The sequence below is a fragment of the Mytilus californianus genome, unplaced genomic scaffold (assembly GCF_021869535.1).
Source record: "Mytilus californianus isolate M0D057914Y unplaced genomic scaffold, xbMytCali1.0.p SCAF_2, whole genome shotgun sequence".
NCBI lineage: Eukaryota > Metazoa > Mollusca > Bivalvia > Mytilida > Mytilidae > Mytilus > Mytilus californianus.
The window spans coordinates 76954363-76977264 of record NW_026262668.1 but is presented as its reverse complement, the minus strand read 5'-3'; the positions used below and the strand labels follow the sequence as shown (position 1 = coordinate 76977264).

At 32.2% G+C, this 22902-nt stretch overlaps 2 protein-coding genes across 2 annotated transcripts; one reads left to right on the top strand and one right to left on the bottom strand.

Annotated features, from left to right (window-relative positions):
- Window positions 1-8929: 8929 nt before the first annotated feature.
- LOC127728215 (polyisoprenoid diphosphate/phosphate phosphohydrolase PLPP6-like) lies at window positions 8930-12904 on the bottom strand. The gene is made up of 2 exons (XM_052235447.1): window positions 12531-12904; window positions 8930-9721 (listed from the first exon to the last, which is right to left on the bottom strand). The coding sequence occupies exons 1-2, from the start codon at window positions 12829-12831 to the stop codon at window positions 9339-9341; spliced, it is 684 nt and encodes a 227-aa protein (XP_052091407.1). The 5' UTR covers window positions 12832-12904; the 3' UTR covers window positions 8930-9338.
- A 258-nt stretch (window positions 12905-13162) lies between these two features.
- Window positions 13163-18005, top strand: LOC127728212 (protein FAM78B-like). Its single transcript, XM_052235444.1, has 3 exons — window positions 13163-13426; window positions 14710-14823; window positions 17278-18005. The coding sequence occupies exons 1-3, from the start codon at window positions 13239-13241 to the stop codon at window positions 17864-17866; spliced, it is 891 nt and encodes a 296-aa protein (XP_052091404.1). The 5' UTR covers window positions 13163-13238; the 3' UTR covers window positions 17867-18005.
- The last annotated feature ends 4897 nt before the right edge of the window (window positions 18006-22902 follow it).

The window sequence follows — 22902 nt, the reverse complement described above, 5'->3', positions numbered from 1 at the left end:
TCCCAAAGTCAATCCTAACCATCCCTTAGTAGTATGGAAACTTGTGGTATAATTTTAGAGAAATTCATACACTTTAACACAAGTTATTGTCTGGAAACTACAAAAATGCTTATTTGGGCCTCTATTTCCTAAACAATTGGGACCATAACCCCAAAAATCAATCCCAACCTTCCTTTAGTGGTTATAAACCTTGTGTTAAAATTTTATTGATTTTTATTTACTTATACTAAAGTAATTATCTGGAAATCATCTTTCTTCGGACGACGCTGACGACGATGACAACGTGATACCAATATACGACCAAAATATTTTTAATTTTTGTGGTCCTATAAAAATCATACAAACCTCAATATAATAGTGTTATATTAAGGTATATATGATTTTGTTTTCAGAGACAAGTGCCTGTGTTGTTAATGCTTTACGGGATTAAGAATATCCCAATTGATTTATAAGTCAATAGGTAATAAAATGCTCCGCTGGGCGCAGCTTGACACGACCGCAGAGGTCAAACCCTGAACAGTTGGGGCAAGTATGGACACAACATTCAAGCTTGATACAGCACTGAATTTGGATTGTGATTAAATATTTGACACAGCATAGGTTTCTGACACAGAATGAATGTGGTCTAAGAACTTAAAAATTTTTAATTTACCTATTCAAACCATATCATTATTATTTGCTTTTATATATAAATCAGAAATGATCAATTTAAAATGGAATATTTTAAAGAAAAAAAAGGAAAAAAAGGAAAAAAAAATCCCACCCCCAAATTTTGGCCCCTTATTCCTAAACGTTTTGGGCAATTACCCCCAAACTCAATTCCAGCTTTCACTTTGTGATATGGAACCTTGTAGTACATTTTCAGAAAGATCCATACACTTACACACAAGTTATTGACATGAAACTAGAAAAATGCTTGTTTTTTGCCCCTAATTCCTAAAATTTTGAGGCAATTACCCCCAAAATCAATCCCAGCAATCTCTTTGTGATATGGAACCTTGTGGTACAATGTCAGAGAGATCCATACACTATCACACAAGTTATGTCTGGAAGTTACAAAAATGCTTATTTTTGGCCCCTAATTCCTTAACTGTTGGTACCATAACCCCCAAAATCAATCCCAACCTTCCTTTTGTGGTATTTAACCTTATGGTAAAATTTCATAGAGATCCATTTACTTAAAACTAAAGTTAGAGTGCGAAAACCAATGTGTCTTCGGACGACGCCAACGTCATACCAATATACGACCGCAAAATTTTTTTGCGGTCGTATAAAAATCATGGACACAGCAATTATTGGTAAACTAAAATTAAAGGTTTGTGTTTATATGTTATCTATTTTACCATATACCCAATCTTCACCAAACTGTATGATACTTGGAAGGAATAAGACCCTTGTGATTTTTTGTCAGTAGAACAAAGTTCCGTAGGGTATAATGTTTTTGACCCGTCCGTCAGTCCTGTTCTTGTCATCGCATCGCATCTCCTCTGAAACCACACAACAGAATTTCATGAAACTTTATAGATAATAAGGACATACTATGTATATGCGCATATAGACAGGAAATAATGATTCAACTATTTTTCTAGGAGTAATGCCCCTTTGAACTTATAATTTTGGCCTCAATATACTACTGCAACAGTTTGTCATCGCAATTCCTCTGAAACAACACAACAGAATTATATGACACTTTTTAGAAAATAAGGACATAATATGTATATGAACATATGAACTTAGGAATCTGGTGAGATTTTGTTTCTCCGGTGACAATGTGGGGTCGTGGGGTATGTGAGCGTGCTCACATAGGTTCTTAAATTTTTTTGCCAAATTTGGTGGACAAGGCATCTTAATCAAACACTGACCCTATCAGTAATAATTTAAATCAGAGTCAAAGAACAGTGTTACGATAGCTATAAAAAGCTTCTCCAAGCCAACATTTCTTTACTTTTTTTCACTAAGCTTTGATACTGGCTTACAGTATGTGCTTTATTTGCAGGAAAATTGTCATATACCATACACATACTGTACAGGATTATGGTGTTTTGGATTTCGATGAATTTTCTTGTGAAAAATATCCCAGTGTTAGAGTAGGCATATTAACAGGTTGACTACACAAGTAACTTTTACCCTCCCTAGCCAAATCTGCCTGTAAGAATCTGAGTAAGATAGAATTTAGAGGTCTTCAAGTTAACATGTAGACCAAAAAGGTTTAGTAATTGCAGAGAAAAAAGCAACAATCACCAAAATGTGGTCCAAAATGGTTTAATCTAAAGATTTCAGAGAACATTTTTGTAAAATTTACAACAGATTTGCCATACATGCTTACATGGTCAAATTGGGCCAAGTGAGTTAATAAAATAATAAAACATTAAAATATTCCTAATTTTTATTGCTATAATTGTACCAGTCATATAACCAATCAAATATGTACACCATGTTTCACATTTGTACAGACATACACAAATTATCAAAAGTAACAATTTTAAAAATCAGCACGAAAAACAATTTATGCAAGCAGTAAAAAAAGTTTGGTTTACATGGATACATGTGAACATTAATTTGATCATGAGCACGTAAATAATGATGGGCATTGCCTTTAAAGGCCACATACAAATACTTCTATGTCTTACAAAATTTCAGTGTGCAAAGAAAGATGAAAGCACAATACATCTTTTTGTTTGAATATTTATTTAATAAAAGATGCCAGATCTCAAATGAGATATAGATTACATAGACATTAAGCAGTTTTTATTTATTCCATGTCAATAGAAGAAACTAATTTAATTTACTACCTTAACATTTGATGGAAAATTTTTTCGAACATAAAATGTAGAGAAATGAAAAAAAAACCAAACAAATCAGTGTAGCATCTGAATTGTACAATCGAATTATAAAGTGAAAATGTATTATACATTTAAAACTTAATGTCTTGGTGTCAGCTGGTCAATCTAGGTACCGGTAAATTGACATCTTCCCTCCAAAAAAATTAATACTTGTTTATACATGAAAAAATAAAAGTTTACTTTTGAAGCTATAGGTAAATCGTTCTACATGGATATTTTCAAAGAGGTTATATAAATATATAGAACAACTTTTTCTTGGTTGTTTGAATCACATTAGTGATTTAGCCAGTATTCATGGTATCTGGCTGGAAAACACATATCATTTTTGACCTAACATTAAGTAACATCACTTGTTTGTTCAAAACACATAGTCTGACAAAATCTACAGTTTCCTATGACTAGACAATGTCCTAGATCCATTACCCACAACAAAAACTTACGAAATTAGTTCATAATATGAATATGATATAATTAAATCTCATTTAACACATAAGTAGATCATTTAGATTTTGAGATCATTCAAAATTTTTTAATGATAATGTGAAAACGTGTATGTACACAGTTCTGACTATGAGTGACTTTCAATTAAGAATTGAATGCTTCTTTTCGTAAATTTATTGGGGTGTAAAAGCGTTGATTGAAGTACATTTTGTATGAGGCATGGAAGCGCTTCATTCTAAAAATGTGCGCACGGTCAACGCTTTTACACCCCTATAAAATTACTAAAAGAAGCTGTCAATACTTATAATTACATTTTTTTGCTAGGATCATGAAAAAACGATTTCTATCAAGTTTTTCTTTTATTTACCTGTGCACTTTATTGTGGAAGCTCGTGTCATCATGAATGTTACATTTCATTTTGAAATGAAGGTTAATTTCATATTGACGCAAGATTGCTGTTAGCCAATCAAATTAACGTATTATAATGAAACATATATGTAATGTAATTATTACAATATAACAATAAAGATAGGAGCTACATCAGTTATCCTAATGAAATAGTAATATCTGGAATACTGTGGTGTTCTATTTACACTGGTTATATAAAAAAAAGCTCTTTTCGTCTGGTTATGTCCTTGAGCATTTAGGGCATTTACAATAAATAAATTTCAAAACAAATGTTACGTCTGTTCCATTAAAACACATATAGTAACCAGGGAAGACACTTTTAAAATGAGGTAAAAACCTATAGAGGCAAATCTCTCTAACATTTTCACTACAAAAACACCCACCCTTACTTGAGATTTTGAAGTGCCTTCCCTGGGTCTCATGTATGTTTTAAGGGAACAGCCCTTAGATTTGGGGTGAACTTAAACAGCACCAAGACTTTGATAAAATCCATAGGGCCATTTTCCTCCTCCTTTTTTGCATATCATTACCCAGATTATATGTAGTGCTTGAAAAATAAAATTCAAGAAATAATATTATAGCAGAGTTTAAAAAAAATCCCTACCTGGTTTCTCTATTTGTATAAATATGGCTATGTCAATCTTTTGCTATAAGAACCAAAAAAATATTTTATTTAATTTTTTTTTGAAAATTGGACAGTTGCATGATGTCTTCAGGTACTTCAGTTTTCAAGTGAAATCCAGTCACAGGTTTAAGAGGATTAGTGGATACTAACTGTGAATGAACGAAAAGACACAACAATCACTATATATCTTCTTCTTAACCAAGCAAGTGGTTGAGTTACATTGCAAACACATTGAATGTTCTATTGGACATAATGCATTTAAACATTCTAAAAAGAATAAACAAAACACATAAAAAAGAATAAAAGGAATTACCAAAAATATTGGACAATACAACGAACCACACCAACTACCAACTCCTCCCAAAAAATTGACATACAAACAAAGACATACAAAAAGGAACAGTGCATGGTCCAAATAGTCTAACTTGGTACAGACACAAAATTTGGCTGGGTTAAACCAGTTTTACATGTGTACACCCGTATGTCTATTTATACCATATGTTTTGAGGTAAAACACAGTAGAAGAAACCTGCATAGTCGAGCTATCAATTGGTTAACAACTAAATACAACATGAAAAGGAAGCATGGTCAAATAAAATGGATTCGCTACTACAGAAAGCTAGGTAGGGTAGCCAACAAAGCAGTTGGTTGAATTTTGCCACTGAAAAAAAGTCTACATATACAAAACCTTCATTTTGAATGAAAGTCAAAATTCATATGAAAGCCTATGATTTATGATGATTGATGAAATTGTTTTACAAATTGAGACAAATAATACCATTATCCCAAGTTATACATATAATAATATTTCACTCTTAAAGTTAATAATGGTAAACAAACAAGCATTGCTCATTATGGCACTGTCCTTATAAAAAAAAAAATTTTTTGTTAATCCACCTATACTTTTTATTCATTACAGACATTCCATAATACAAATAAATTATTTTCCAGCAAAAAAATTACCGGTAGTCAATTTTGAATGTTTGTATCTCAAAAACGACCTCAAAGCTTTCTTTTATTTTTGTTTTACCTTTAATAAAATTCAAACTGAATAAGCTGTTGCAAAGACATTTGTTAAAACAAGTATAGTTTATCTAGTAGTTTGCATAAATGCATAAATATTCCAAACAGCATGTGATATTCTGTATACATGAAAGTATAAATTACATTCTTTTATGTGGATGTTTTGTTCTTATGAAGTTCCTCTAAATATACCTATTTAAATCTGGAGATATAATACCCATAATCACTGAACCAGCTAAATTACAAGGTACATTGAAAATGACTGACAACCCTCTTAACAAGCACAGTACAATGACAATACGAAAAAAATCTGTAGTCGATAAGAAAAAATGTGGTGAAAATCTTGTAAAGAATGATAATGTTTTTCCCAAAGAAGAATTAAAATGCTAGATTCCAACTATCATGATGTCCTAATTTTCAGTTGCTTAGAAACATACAATGGAAAATTGGAAAATTGTGACAGATGGAAAGATGCAGGAACAAAATGAGAGGGTGAAATCGGCAGTATACTCCCTCTTGTGGAGCAAATAGTTTAAACTATCATATCACTAACTCCATTTTTTGTGAAAAATATAGCAGATCTACTTGGCAATAGATCTCACTATTCATTCCCTACTTCATTAAACGCTTCAGGATGTACCGGTTTCCTTTAATTTGGTCATGAATTAGTTTTTCGGGTTTCAAATTAATTTGGCAACTAAAATTTGTAGTAGGTTCAGAAAAGTGTCACAAAGTATAATTGTCCACTCCTGAAACTTATACAGAAAGGTATGGATTTCAATGATAAAAATATTCATTAATAAATACCCTGAGCACTTAGATAATTATCCATTAACATGAAAAAGTGGAAAATGGACATACAAACAAGTATTTTAAAGACAGAGATTTAACTAAAACATTATGATGTAGAACATTACAACACAAAGTCGACAGAAAATGGTTACAATAATGAACCATATAATAGTTAATCATATTTCTTCATATATTTAACCTGACCAGACATGTCTTAAATCTTCATGTAACAAATGATTCTTACATTCAAAAATATCTCTTCATGTCAAATAATCAGTAATGGTTTGTAATACATTTGTAAATTGATTAGATGAATAGAATTCAGTAACAATATTTAAATACTTTTCCTGAACATCATTCCCTAAAATAAGATTATAGCAATGTCCAATGAAATCAATTGAATAAAATATGACTAGTATAATGAGTGCAACTTTTCAAACTGGAATTACATTATAATGAATGGCATCCCACAATCAACATTATTATTTTCAGACATTATCTTTAACCAAACTGTCCCTTGAAGAGACAAAAAGATCCCTTCTAGTTTTTAGGTCATAGGTCGTTTCAGAAATAATTGGAAATTTTCTGTTTCCAAATCATACATTCAGCTTTTATCAAAATTGGGCAGATAACGACCATCATGGAGATAAACACATCAACTGATCTTGGTTAGTCACTGGAAAAAAAGGTCTACATTACAACAGCTAAATAAATATATTCTTTTGTGAAAATTATGTAACTGATCATGCTGATAGCATCTTTTAAATCTTAATTCCAAAATTTTAACATTTTTTTATAAAACTGGAGGACAATGCCCCACCCCTTTCCAGAGAAAAAGGTATATTTTTCATGTCACATAGTCAGAGGTCATTGTTACAACAACTATCATGGCTATAGGAGGAATAAAATAAAGGAAAAAAGGCTTTTTGAACCACAGTTCAACCTTTTATCTAATCTTTTCAAAATCAGAATGGAAAGCTTTTCTTTCATGACAGAAAAATATCTATCATCCCAATGTCACTGGGTTAAAGGCCAAGGACTCTAGATCACAGTCAGTAGCTTCAAACAAAGATATTCTTATCATACAATCATGAGACATGTACAAGCAGAATGTTTTATACTGTACTGAATACTGATACCAATTAATACCTTCCAAATCTAGAAAAATAGGAATTGAAACTTAAGATATTGATGACATACTGTGATACCTGGAAGCAGTGGTTAATTGTTTCTCCTATACATGTTATATACACATATAAAAGATAAGACAGACAAGACTGCACACGCTGAAATGTCTCGCCTTCTTTACTAATCATTGATATTATGTTGATAGTCCTAAATATAAAGCTTTAATACAACTGTCACATAAACTTAACATTAACCAAGTAAACTAAACATTGACCAATGAACCATGAAAATGAGGTCAAGGTCAGATGAACCATGCTAGGCAGGCATGTACAGCTAACAATTCTTCCATACAACAAGTATGGTTGACCTATTGCTTATAGTTTAAGAAAAACAGACCAAAACACAAAAACTTAACACTGAGCAATGAACCTTGAAAATGAGGTCAAGGTCAAATAAAACCTGCGTGACTGACATATAGATCATAAAATATTTCCATACACCAAATGTAGTTGAACTATTGCATATAGTATTAGAAAAAAAGATCAAATCTCAAAAACTTAACTTTGACCACTGAACCATGAAAATGAGGTCAAGGTCAGATGACACCTGCCAGCTAGACATGTACACCTTACAATCATTCCATACAGCAAATATAGTAGACCTATTGCATGCAGTATTAGAAAAAAAGACCAAAACTCAAAAACTTAACTTTGACCACTGAACCATGAAAATGAGGTCAAGGTCAGATGACACCTGCCAGCTAGACATGTACACCTTACAATCCTTCCATACACCAAATATAGTAGACCTATTGCATACAGTATAAGAAAAACAGACCAAAACACAAAAACTCAACTATAACCACTGAACCATGAAAATGAGGTCAAGGTCAGATGACACCTGCCAGCTAGACATGTACACCTTACAATCCTTCCATACACCAAATATAGTAGACCTATTGCATACAGTATAAGAAAAACAGACCAAAACACAAAAAATCAACTATAACCACTGAACCATGAAAATGAGGTCAAGGTCAGATGACACCTGCCAGCTAGACATGTACACCTTACAATCCTTCCATACACCAAATATAGTAGACCTATTGCATACAGTATAAGAAAAACAGACCAAAACACAAAAACTTAACTATAACCACTGAACCATGAAAATGAGGTCAAGGTCAGATAACACCTGCCAGTTGGACATGTACACCTTACAGTCCTTCCATACACCGAATATACTAGACCTATTGCTTATAGTATCTGAGATATGGACTTGACCACGAAAACTTAACCTTGTTCCCTGATCCATGAAATGAGGTCGAGGTCAAGTGAAAACTGTCTGACGGGCATGAGGACCTTGCAAGGTAAGCACATACCAAATATAGTTATCCTATTATTTATAATAAGAGAGAATTTAACATTACAAAAAATTTGAACTTTTTTTTCAAGTAGTCACTGAACCATGAAAATGAGGTCAAGGACATTGGACATGTGACTGATGGTAACTTCGTAACATGAGGCATCCATATACAAAGTATGAAGCATCCAGGTCTTCCACCCTCTAAAATATAAAGCTTTTAAGAAGTTAGCTAACGCCGCCGCCGCCGGATCACTATCCCTATGTCGAGCTTTCTGCGACAAAAGTCGCAGGCTCGACAAAAACTGAGACAATTGTGTATCAAAACCACAATGTCATTGATATACAGGTACATGTACCAATATGAATAAATGACAAAAATGAAAAAATACAGTCATGTGACAGTTTGATGGTTTTTATGAAAAATATCATCTTTTATGACCATACAACATTATTACATATTCATGATGTGGCCAAATGAAATAGAGAGGTAGCACACCGGAATATATATATATTAAAACAAATTTTTAAGTAGGAGATTTTGTTTTTTTAATATGATAAGCTTCTTTATTGTAATTTATATGTATATTTTAACAGTAACCTTATTTTCATTTTAAATATAATGTCTAATAATCATTTGTATCATACATTGTCATACTGGAAAAATGCACATCTCTATTTATAAACATTTTTTCAATTTATATAATAGTTTAATGTTATAAATGAAAATGACCAAAAAATGGTTCTAAAATACTCAAACACAGCTGCTGAGGTAACCAGTACAAGGCTAACACTTTATATTCACAAATTCCTATAATAATACCAAATAGTACATCTAACACATGATGTCTTCCTAACAAAACACGAGACATACACACAAACATAGCCCATAAACTTATTACTCCTTTTGTTGCTGCATCTGCAAAGACTTTTTCTGCAAAGAAATATGCCAACATGGCTGCCCTTGTTGCATGGCCTGATGGGAATGCATAGTGGTCTATTGATACTGTGGCAAACATGTCATTCTTGTTGTGTTGTGGTCGCTGCCTTTGAAAAAGAATTTTGATCAGTGCTACAATTACCAAATCTCCAAGAAGAACTGAAAAAGAAAATTTATTTATAATCCATTTAAAATTTATAAAAACCAAGTGTCAACATTGTGAATATATTATTACATAGTATAACTATACTTCAATATTTCAAATATGAGATGCAATTGTTGAGTAAGGCATACTAAAGGCTGTAGAGTTGCATTGAATACATTACATCTCAGGGGTCATCACACCAGGCATAAGGAGCAAGTTAATCGCTCTTAGATTTAATATTCATGTACTCTTTTATCAAATCATTTTTACAGATTTTGTTTCTCATACAGGGTTTGGTTGTAAAAAGTTTTCTTGTGCTTGAGGTGCATATTCTTTTACTTTTAAGTTATGAAATAATTATTCACTGTCTATCTTTCAACCTATTTGTTTATCAACATTGATAGGCAAATTAGATGTCTAACCAAATTATTTTGCGGGATTCGTACATTACATGTATTTTGACCCAAAGAGCTGACTGGGGTATAGAAAATCAGTTTTTTTTTTGGTCATTAATGGTCTTCTCTTATCCAGCACTAAAACCCTTGCTAAAGTGTGGTGTCAGTTTGGCTATATAAATACACAGCCACATTGGTTCAGTTTATAGACTTTAAATCCGACAGTGAGCGAGACTCTCTCTGCATGTGAATAAATCCTTACAAAAACTCTTTGATGGTCCAAAACTATAAGTGGCCTGTTGCAGGCAAAATTTCTACCAATATCAAATACACCCTCTTTCTACATATATGCATGCAATAGTTGCCACTGTAACATGCTGTAACAATCAATCAATCATATACATAAATTCCTGCCAAGTTATCTAACTGATATCTTGATGTGCTCAGTTATAATCTACTTCTTTGTATTCTGTCTCTTTATTTTAAGATTAAATTGTTGCTGTATTTATGATAGTATTTGTAGATTTATTTGTATGCTACAGTTATTTCGATTCTAATAGGACAAATATGGTAATTTGAAAAACTGAAGCGAAGGTAAGAGTGCTGTGTGTATGGCTGTTCTATTAATTTCCCCCCTGTAAGATAAAAGCTACAAATTTCAAATAAATCTAAGGCTTGCATGAATTACTTCTTACATGTAAATAACCACTAGAAAAAATGTGTTCAATCCTTATAATTTTTAACCCAAACATTTTTTTTTCGTTGGCTACTATTTACTGTCAAATCCACAGTTGACTTAACATGTCTTAACTAAGGAGTGAGCCGCCATGTTGAATTGCTGAAATCCATGAATGTGCGAGAGATGTAATTGAATAGAAAATGAAACAACACATACACCAAAACTCCATTTCAATGCGATATTAACCAAATTTAGAGTATAAACGTAACGGAATAATCTTCAGCTTGGTAGTTTTCATTCGTATGACATGACGTTAACATGCCAAGATCATTCATGAAATTTCGCTGAATTTTATTTTATTTTGATTTTAAACATTTTTTAAGATCTTATGCATTAATTCTTTTTGTTGTGCATTACAATAGGAATAACGGTTCTGTAGTTCCTTTTTCAATTTCAATTTGAAAACAGTGAAATCCACATAGTGTTTGCACATAGGTTAAGATACATGTGGATTTATGTCGGAGGTAAATAGTAACAGCCATTAATATGTACATCTCTGAGTCTGTTCTTAGTATAGATATATCGAGAATTTTATCATGCTGTTGTTTACAAAGCGAAGGACGCGTGTCATATTAAAATTATTGATATTATCCTGTGAATGGTTTATTTAATGCATAGACAGTTTTGGCAATTGAAAAGTACCTCCCCGTTGGATCAACAAAATATTTATTTTAATGTGAACTTTCGACTGTCATTTCATAATTTTTGGGGTCTAAAATGACCCTATCACCTGGTCTTTTGTTTATGGTATGTAAAAAAAACATGTAAAACTAAAGACTTTCCACAATATTTTTTTTATTCATAACTATATTTTCTAGTTTCATCCATTTTGAACAAGCAAAAACATGAAAAACTCAAAATATACCATAGTTCAGTTTTAAAACAACAGCCAAGAATTAAGAATTACAGGAATAAACCTGGGACTAATAGATAATTAAATGAATTAGTCATAGAATAAACACAGAAAAAAAGCATAAAAATCTTCTGTCTGCTAATTCGTAATCGGCCAGAAAATACAAAAACTTCTGATGATGTGGTCACATTCTTTAAATTTCAAATGAGGCATGTTGGGACATTTCTACTGATATCATACCGGCTTTACTAAATGTTAGATTATTTTAAAAGTCTCAAAATGTTATACCTTTGTTTGCAAGAGTATTTTCATTCAAAGAAAATCTGATACTGATCAAGGAAACTTAACATCTGAAAAGGCTATTTAGACTCCAAGCCATTACTGTGTCAACAGGAAGAAAATGGAAGCTTATCTGAAATCTTTAAGTTCCACAAGCATGGGCCAAAAATAGCATGAAAAATGGGGCCTATTTTTCCTTATTGCCCATCCTCCTTTTGATGTCTAGCATTATTTCAATGCAGTATTTACTATCATTGCAATAATTTATCTCAAATTTTGTCCATTTTCATGAATTGCAGTAAAAAATGTGGTAAACACTTGAAAAAATGGTATTGATCTCATCAGCAAACATTGTCAAAGAGATCTTTGAATATTTATTTTATTTAGAATTTTCTTTTATTATAATAAGTCTTGCTAAATGGTGTTTCAAATTATATACAGAGCATATAAGTGGACATTACTTTGTGTATTCAACATTCAACGGAGGAACAATACTACAGCAAACACAGAATAAAAAGTGGAGGGAGATAATTCTTGTATTGACATATGATATGTACCTATCAATAGATTAACTGCAATTTCAAAGTGTTCTGGTATGTGCGTTGTAACTAGGACTGCTATGGTACCGAAAATCCAAGGAATACCATGACATGATATTTCTAGAGCCTTCATCAATGGTCTTAAATTCCCTAGGGGTCGGTTTGCATCGGCACACAGTCCACAGTGCTGTGTCAACTCATCATCAAGCGTAGTGACTGTTTTCATGAATGAATCAATCGCTTTCTTCAACTTTTCTTCTGGATTGACTTCTCTTCTTGATGCATTACCACGCCTTTTACGTCTCTGTATTGCTGACATGCTTCTTGGGTGAATTATTCATTCGTTTGTACACTTTAATTTTAAATGGAGCAAGCTCAGGTAAAACACGGTATCCGGGAATTCCTTGTGTAAGGCATTATGGGTAGTTCTATCTATAAATAGACTACTTAGTTGTTACCATAGCTATTTTAAAACTTCTATCTTACATTTTCCTATTCAATAAACTAATATTCTGCATAGCCAATACGAAATTGCTAGATATGACTAATCACCCCTTTATATATATTTGATTATAAACAAATTTAAAACCTCTTGAAGGAATTCCCTTTGTGACGTCATAATAAAACCCAAAGAATTTCGGGACCGGCAAATACGAATGCAACCTTTTGCGGATAAAAGTGAATAAATGAGACACGACCGCATTTTTCTTTTACCGCACGGAACCGATGGAAGGAAGAGAGATGGGCAATCGGTCATCGGCTTGGTTAAACGAGACTGCAATTGGAATCAACAATTTGAAAGAAATCCACCAAAAAATTAGAGTTCTTAATCTTAACGCAAGAATTGAAAAACAGCCTACAGTGGTGGATGAAACATCACAGTCTGTTCTTAAATACAGAACTCCCAATTTCAGGTTAGTTTTAACCTTGACGAAACTGATAGACCTAAATGTAGTGCTTTAAAAAAAAAAGTAAAAAGGAATTACATTTTATTTTTTTATGAAAAAAAAAAATACTGATTCTTTTATTAATATTTCAGCTTCAGTATTTTAGAGGGACAGTACTACAATGTACTTCATATATAAGCTTCTTGTAATATAGACGATACAGCTCAAGTCGATTCGGCCCCATCATTCGAAAATATTCCGTGACAAATGCAATATCTCATTGTGTTTTAGTTTTATATAGAAATATTCGATTGTGATCACCGTGGCGTTTCAAAAAGTTGTCCGCCTGTATGACCCTCCCCCTAATTTCTTTAATTTCAATATGAAAATGACGCTCTGTCCAGTTGCTTTCGAATGTATCCGCTTGTTTCTTTAATATTTTAATTGAAATATCGGTGTCAAAAAGGCCTGCAGACTTTCTTTTAATTTTTATATAGCCTGACTAGCTATTTGGTGTGTCAGTAAAATTTTCTAAGGGATATTTTCAACTTCACCACTTGGAACTCTTGGTGTAAAAAATTAGAAAAAAAGCGGTATTTGGAAAATGAGCACCCCGTGTCACCCCCTCAAGTATGTTTTTAAAAGTGTATATGTTTTAACTTTATCTGTATTTTGCATGATATGTCTCATGTATGTAATTTTTATTTAAGTGCAGTATCTATATCGGTTTTAAAATCTTTGATATTGTTAGTATATGTATCGACTATAAACTGGGACATAATATATTAGTATAATAGTCCCAGATCTAAATAAAGCTTCTGTCTGATTTACTGTGACCAGAACGACATGAAAATAACTCTTTAGCGCGTAAAATAAAATTAGATGAAATCTGAATGAAGAAATTTTCATTGAAAATACATATGACACAGAAAATAATGAGGCCACGCCCTCAAGTGTCTATGCCAGAGATTACCATATAAATATTGATAAAACACAATTTTTCCTACTGACGAGGTTCCTAATATGCCGTTATAGGCGTACAAACAATATTGACACCCTCTGCAGCAAGATTTATAATAATATGAAATCAAATTCAATTCCCAATCATTTGGATAACTTTGAACATTTTGATTCACTGTACTGTACTTGGCGGAGAAACTACGAGTGTAATGGATTTGAAAATAGTTAATTATATGACTTGCAGTCAAAATAATAAAGTACTAGTATCAAATCCATGTACTCTTTTTAAATAACGTTAAGTTATTTTTTAGAAAAACTCAGTATAACTAAACCAACTTGTCTGTATTCAGGGTGAGTGCTACTATTGAATTAGCCCCGATGACTGAGCAGCAGAAATGGAAAGTTGGTTGGATACAGGCCTGTACAGATATGATGTTCCACAACACATACGGAGATGAAGGATAGTAAGTAAATACAGACAATAAGTACCGGTATAAATCTTCGTAAAAGGGCATATATTTCAAATTTTTTTTTGGGTCCTCAGTGCACTCTTATCAGAAATTGTTATGTCATTCTATTTGCTAATTGCAAAATTAATGATAAGTTTCAAGATAAACAGGACAATTCTGTATTTCATAGTACTTTGTCCAGTTTTACCGTGTAAGCTTTTACAATAAATCGGATAAATATTAAATTAATAAATATCCAAAAGTGGTAGCGCTAAATTGTTACCACCAGCTTTTTCCTTATTCAAAATCCTCATTTCTTTTCACCAACTATATCACCTATCTAAAATCGTATCCTGAATATGTATGCAATATTTGCAACTTCATGAACGTAGAGAAAAAAACAATTAATCTGTCAATCAACCCCAAACAGCTCTAATTTTATACCAAATATGTTTCCAATCGAATGTTCTGTTTTTAACGAGTAAGCATTAATATATTTTACTACTTTTAGTAAACAAGTTTACAAGTTGAAGGTTATATAACTAAATTTAACACTTGGTTTATTTTTCTTTTGGGAAATGGTTTATAGAAAAGGTCCATCAAGTTGACTTTGTCCTATATCAAGTACATCTAATAGTAAAATATCGAATTAAAATAGTTGCTAATTCCTCATAAAACAAAACTATAAAGTAAAAATAATAAAATTTATTGAATATTTTTTTATTGTAAATAATTGTCTATCAATGCGCTTCATATCCAACAAATGTTCACAAGCTCAAAGCTTCTACAACTGGGACGAATAGATTATGTATTAATAATACGAAATAATTACAATACATGTATGTTTCATTATAATACGTTATTTTGATTGGCTAACATCAATCTCGCGTCATTCTAAAATTAACCTTCATTTCAAAATGAAATGTAACATTCATGATGATACGAGCTTCCACAATAAAGTGCACAGGTAAATAAAAAGAAAACTTGATAGAAATCGTGTTTCATGATCCTAGCAAAAAAATGTAATTATAAGTATTGAATGCTTCTTTTAGTAATTTTATAGGGTTGTAAAAGCGTTGACCGTGCGCACATTTTTAGAATGAAGCGCTTCCGCGCTTCATACAAAATGAACTTCGGTCAACGCTTTTACACCCAATAAATTTACAAAAAGAAGCATTCAATTCTAAAGTACCATTATACTATCAATTGAAGCATTATAAAAACTATATTTTAATGAGAATACTAGGAAATTATACGAGTAAAATCAAGCTTTTCAATCGTTTTGCTATACTCATACTAATTGTTGTAACGTCGTCATGGAGAGCACGTACAGTCATGGTTTTCGTGCCCCCGATTTGCATTCTATAGACGAACACTCCACATCTCCACGAGCTAAGTTTGCAATTTTTTTTTTATAAACTATTTATTGATTTTTTTATATTCAAATTGAAAAATGAAATCGAACTATGTTTATAGTTTTCATTTTTTATATCAAATCATCTTAATTCTGAAAAAAGGAAAAACGAACAAAGTGGTTATTTAGATAAATTAGAAGAACACAAAATGGTTTTTTAATTTGAAAATAAGAAAAAAAAAAAAAATGAAAAATGAAAACAAATCGGGTTTTATTTTTTCGAATTGTAAAAATTGGTTCGTACGAAAACTTTTAAACTGCAATTTGTTTTTTCATTTTTCCATTTCAAAATGAGAAACAACATAAAAAACAGTTTACTTTCGTTTTTTTTTAATCCAAAAGCAATCTAGAATATAAAACCATAGATAGTTTAATTAATCAAATAATTTATTTATTGTTTCATTATCGCTCCAGTCATGCTTCAGTAATTCCCTATATAATCAACCAAATTTTTTCCACGAAAGGGGGGGCTCCCCCCCCCCCCCCCCCGGGCCCCCCTGGATCCGCCTAATCGCATGTCAATTTTCAGGATTTGTTTTCGGCTTAAGCACATGCTAGTTGACACTGATTTGGCTATTTTTTTGTCTTTCATTGCCTGATGTATTTTTCACAGGGAGGCAGTTTTTACAATATGCAATATTCCCACATTTTTCACAACATCAAACACAAATCTTCTTTCAAATCTTATTGTCTCTCGTTAAAATGGAAATACGAAAAAAATTGTGAAAGCCTGTACAATTTAGATCGAAGTTCGCAACAAAATTCCCTTCAAGGAAATTAACTCTTCAACTTGCTTCGAGAATTTTTTTTAAAGTTGCATGAAGCCTTTGTAAAAGAGAAGGTATATAATTTTTACTATCTTTTCAAAACGGCATGCACACAAGAATATTGCACACAGAAAGAAATGCACAGCAGATTTATTTACAGATAAAACAATCGAAGAATCGATTTAGTTTTAGCTATTATTCTAAATGCAGTCAGGTAAAATGTTAAAATGTCAATTCTACAACCAATTGTACATCGATATAGGATTTAATCGTTTATATTATTTTTAGCACAAGTTGGGAATTTCCAGAGCTGACAAGTGGTCAGCAATCAATGATCAGCGATTGTGATGGACATCATTACCCATGGTACGGTTCAAGAAACGAAACAGTTGTTTTTGAAGGGCCTTGCAAAATGTACCAATCTGCAACCATCGCCATGAACGATAACTTTCATCCTCACGTAACTTGGAGAAACCCATCTAACCGTAACCAAACTGAACCAAACCTTAGTCATATTATTCGTGACCAGAGTTTTTATGTATGGTTAGTTGCATGGAACATGACAACTCAAAATGCTTATATTTTGAAAACCGTTCGCTGGAATATGAAACTGGAAATTAATGTTGACCCAAAGAAAGCTCTCGGCGCAAGGGCCAAACTTGTCACCTCTGTAGTTCCAAAGCAGCCCACTGTTTTAGAAAACAATATTCCGATTCCTAGATGTTCTTTAATGCCACCAAATGCCAATAGTGCTCAGATGCTGGTATGGAGACCTCGTTTAGGTGAAGCCCAATGTATTATACCTCCTGTCTGGAAGAAAGAGGTTCCAGTAGAAGAGCAAGTTGTTCGTTTTGACAGCAAGCTTTGTAAACTTTAATCAACATTTCATATAGCTTTATTTCTGTGATAAATTTTATACATGTTTTTTTTAAATATATTTATAAGGGTTTTTAGCATTTTGTATCTTTTAATGGAAAGTGCAATATTCAGTGCCACTATTAAAGTAGTTTCTTAGATATCTGTTGTCTTTTTTATACAAAATTAAGATATTTTCATCAGAGGTTACCATTGCCTTTTTTAAATTCAAGTAGATTTCTTCTGTCTTTGGATAGTTGCATGGTAGTCAAAAACTACGCGCGCAATGTTTGGATCATTATGTATTGTCTCTATTTGGTCGGCTATTGACTTGTCCGGTAGCATTCAATCGATCATATTGACACTTGTTGGTCGTGCAGTAACACAACACGATAGCTTGCTTAAATCATTTATATTTATTTATTTTACAAAGTCATATATGACACTAGACATCACATGAGCTTCATATTTCCATATGCTTCCAATACCAACAAAAGACGAAGTTGGTAATCCTTCATGTTTTTTTTTTATATCATGCGAGAATATTATGTTTCTTTGAATAAAATGAGATGTGAATGAATGTCAATAAGACAGCAACCAAACGAAAGATAGCCGAAAGGAATATAGAGGGCTACAGTAAGTCTTCAACAATATTCACGTGTCTTATACAATATCTCTAGCTTTAAATTGTACCAAGTCCATTAAAGTAGGGAAGACATTAAACAGGAACAATCAAGGTCTGTATCTAACTAACACATCCATACAGTTTTGATATTCGATAACAGTTATACTCATCAATTAAATTAACATGGCGGGTTAGACAAGCGAAGCAGGAACTGCCGACTCCTCTGGAGCACAAAAGTTAACCCAAGGTTTTTTTCGAAGGGTTCGTTTTGCTCAATCTTTTTGCTTTCTGTATGATTTGTTATTATTGTTTGTCTTTTTTGCCGTTTTGAAATTGATGTCTGTTTTTATTGGAATTAAGATTTTTATTGCCCCTTGGTGTCTTCTTTTCTTTTTACAATTGATAAAGATTGAATTTTCTTATCATTTTGGTTTTATTTTCGGTATTTTTAAGGATTGCATTAAAGCTCATAAGTTGTTTGTAGTATTGCGTATTTTATTTTTTGTTGTAATTAAAATTTAAGTGTGCGACAAATAATATTAAAGAAACATATAAAAATTACAAGCTAAAACATAGAAAGCTTAAGAACATTATGGGTCTCTTGTCGCCAGATCTATTGCTTGGTTCCATATATAATACTGCGAGGTTATGGTAAAATGTAATTACGGAAAGAAACATTTTAGATATATGTTTTGGGGGTCTTTAAATGAATATGAGTTATTGTCCTTCACTAAATTACAGTAACGGAATTAAAAATCCGTGTTTAGGGTCCCGAATGCCTTATTTCATGATAATATTTTCGTTAAAAAAAAGCATTAGCTTTGAAAAACCCCGAACTATGGCTGTAGTACTCTTAAGATAATCTTTAAATCTTAATGCTTTTTGTCGGGAACTTGGTGTTGATTCCAAATCTTTAAAGTCTATGCTAATTTTTTTTTGGTCAGGCACATACATTAACATGTAGCCGAAATTACTAGACATTCTTATGATTCAATGTTTCCCCCTTTTCAATATAAATCATTGTCTGAAGTACGTGCGATTACAATTTAGTTAAAAAGCACCCAACTCTTTAATATCGGTATTATAGACAACAATAACACAGGTAAAAGAAAAACAATACTAGATAATAACGTAGCGAAGAATGATTTAGATGTACACATTTTTCAAGTATATGTTTAAATTTGTAATACAATATTTTCAAAACAATAACGAGTGCCGATGGTGGAACAGGAACTACTTATGCTATAAGAGCAGCGAGTTCTCTCCCTATTCCTGTTATCTGGAAATAGTATACAAACAATATAGTATGTCCGAGCTGTTATTCAATTGTAAAGTTTCTGTGTAGTTCGGTTGGACTAATGTTTGCCTTTGATCGTTATAGAAATAAAAAGATATGGTATGAATGCCAATGAGACAACTCTCCATTCAAGTCACAATGTGTAAAAAGTTAACAATTATAGGTTAAAGTACAGTCTTCAACACGGAGCCTTGGCTCACACCGAACAGCAAGCTATAAAGGGCACCAACATGACTAGTTTAAAACAATTCAAACAGGAAAACCAACGGTCTAATTTATATAAAAAACGAGAAACGAGAAACACTTACGAACCACATCAACAAACAAAACCACCGAACAACAGGCTCCTGACTTTGGACAGCTTATTTATTGATAAGGAGATGTGGCATGATTGCCAATGACAACTATCCAACAGAGTCCAAAAAAATCTGAGAAAAGCTTGACCTTATCTTTCTTCATTTCTTAATGCATGTATACTACAAATAAGAAATACTTTGTTGTTTGTCTTTTGGTCTTTTATCTTTTTTTGCCATGGCATTGTCAGTTTATTTTCGACTTATGAGTTTTAATGTCCCTTTGATATCTTTCGCCTCTCTTTTATGTTATAATTAATTTGTTCCTCCCTATATTTGGAACTTTTTTCAATGAGGTATTACGAGCATTGCACTACAACATGTTCTTCTTACACTAATTATGACGTTGCTGTTTAGAAACACATGCAGTGACTGATATCAGAACGTATGGAGTCTTGTTTCATAGATTAATTATTTGGGATTGCTTCAGTTACTGCGAACGTTTAACTTGTACAGTAAATGTATTTTTCACTATTGCCTTTTCTAATTACGTTTTTGTATTCTGTGATACCAATACAATTGAATATAAGCGCTTTTCCTTTTCTTGTTTGGTTTTTATTCATGGTTTGCTGCTTTTTGTGTGTGCCTGTCCCAAACTAGGAGCCTGTAATTCTTTGGTTGTCGTTTGTTGTTGTATAACATATTTGTTTTTCGTTTATTGTTTTGTACATAAAACGTTAGTTTCCTCGTTTGAATTGTTTTACATTTGTCATTTATGGGCCTTTTATAGCTCACTATGCGGTATGGGTTTTGCTCATGTAAAATGACCAGGAATTTGTTCAGTTTTATTCTTATATATCTTGTGTTCTTTTTATTTTCCTACTAATCCAATAAAATGATTTTGATTAATTTTGTTATTCCTAGGAAAAGAGAATGGTTTATAGAATGTCAAACCACTATCCGACTCTGATTTATGTCAAAAATCACAATAAGCTTTGTTGTTCATTGACCATTTACCTGAACACTGATTTTATTCATAACTGTAATTTGAAGCTTTCTCTATAATTATATATTTTAACAAATTATTGAACCAAAGAACTAAATTTAAAACAAAAAGCCCTAACACTTCGTTTCCCTTCATGAATTTTGTTTAGAATTTGTGTTGCATAGGCATAGTTTACACAAAATTTTCATAAAATTATTATGTGGATTAAACATTCTAAACAAAATGGAGACTCAAATGGCAAGAGGAAGGGTGGAAAGTAAAATAACTCAACAAGATGACGAGAAACAACCAAAATGTACATTTAAAGATGACGAAAATCCAAAGAGACGTGATCTTACTACATGTGAAATTTGCAACAAAGATTTGTTTGCTCCAAAAAACTTTCCATGTCTTCATTCATTTTGCGAAATGTGCATTACTGATTTCGTCAAAAGAATTAAAAGAGAGAAAAAGTCGAAAGGTCAGACTCCAACAGTAGCTTGTCCTATTTGTGAAACTCCTGCAACGTTCCGATCTGTTGATAATCCGAAAGAATTTGCTGAAAGCTTACAAACAAGCACACTTTCGGCTACTCTGCTCTCAAAGAAAGCAGAAAAGTCCAGGGAATGTAGTCTGTGTCCATCTGTTCAAAGAAATGAGGCAACATTTTGGTGCTTTTACTGTGCGCAAGCATTATGTGAAAACCATGAAAGCTATCATAAAACAGTTACATCAACAAAAGTAAAACACCAAGTGTTTCCAATTAAAAATATCAGAGATATTCCAGATTCAATTTATAAATCGCAGCACTGTCGATTTCATGAGAAGAACCCCGTAATTCATTTTTGTATGGATCATTTGAATTCGTGTTGTTCGATTTGTTGGAAGCGGATGCACAAAGTGTGTAATGTTATCCCGATCGATCAAGCTGCAAGAATTGTACACAAATCACGCATAACTTCGGATTTACACCAGACAATTGATCATTTGCTAGTTAAAGTAAATGATACTTTACAAGAACGTAAAGATTTACTGAAAGACATACAAAAACAACGAAACTCTTCCATGAAAGCAGTGAAGATGTTTAGAAAGGATCTAGATAATTACATCGATTCATTACAAGCCAATTTAGAACTAGATATTGAGAATCATTTTTGTCAAACTAAAGAACAATTTGAGAGGGAAATACACGATTTTGAAAACAAAAGGTCAAATTTCGAACACTACCAAAAGCTAATTAAATCAATTAATGAATGTTCACAACCAATTCAGTCTCTATCAGAGCTAACAGATATTCGACAACAGTGCAATGAAATAGAGGAATCAATTGGAAGAACTCTCTTTCAAATGAAGAATTCTCGTCTCTCGGTTACATTTATAAGTATTCAGCAAATAGCGCATGTCATATCTAAACTAGGATCAGCAGTCATAACAGAAACATCTCGTAGATCACAAATGTTCAGACCTTCAAGTGATTCTAGAAGCAAATCGCGACACAGCTCTCACAATTCAACTTCTTCAAGAAGGTCGAATAATCGTTAAAGTTTACACCTTGGTCAGCTTTTCATAAATGGGTATCGGTTGAAATACGATAGTGAACATTATATACAGTATACATGCATTTTTGTTTGTTTGTTGTTGTTGATTTTTACATGTTGTAAATAACCCTTAAATACCTTGCGTTAACTACGCCAATTCAGAAAGTAATGTTTAATCAATTGACTGTTTCCATGAGAAGGACGCGTCAACATGACGGGTTCGATGCTTGTAACCATTTTTTAAATTTTATTTCAGACCAGTATCTCTATGTCAAAAATCAATACATCAAACTTATTGTTCAAATTAAATCTTTAGATCT

Coding starts and splice junctions, on each gene's coding strand:
- LOC127728212 (XM_052235444.1), top strand. CDS start 13,239: ATGGAAGGAAGAGAGATGGGCAATCGGTCATCGGCTTGGTTAAACGAG. Junction 13,427..14,709: donor TACAGAACTCCCAATTTCAG/GTTAGTTTTAAC, acceptor GTCTGTATTCAG/GGTGAGTGCTACTATTGAAT. Junction 14,824..17,277: donor ACATACGGAGATGAAGGATA/GTAAGTAAATAC, acceptor TATTATTTTTAG/CACAAGTTGGGAATTTCCAG.
- LOC127728215 (XM_052235447.1), bottom strand. CDS start 12,831: ATGTCAGCAATACAGAGACGTAAAAGGCGTGGTAATGCATCAAGAAGA. Junction 9,722..12,530: donor TGCAGTTAATCTATTGATAG/GTACATATCATA, acceptor TTTCTTTTTCAG/TTCTTCTTGGAGATTTGGTA.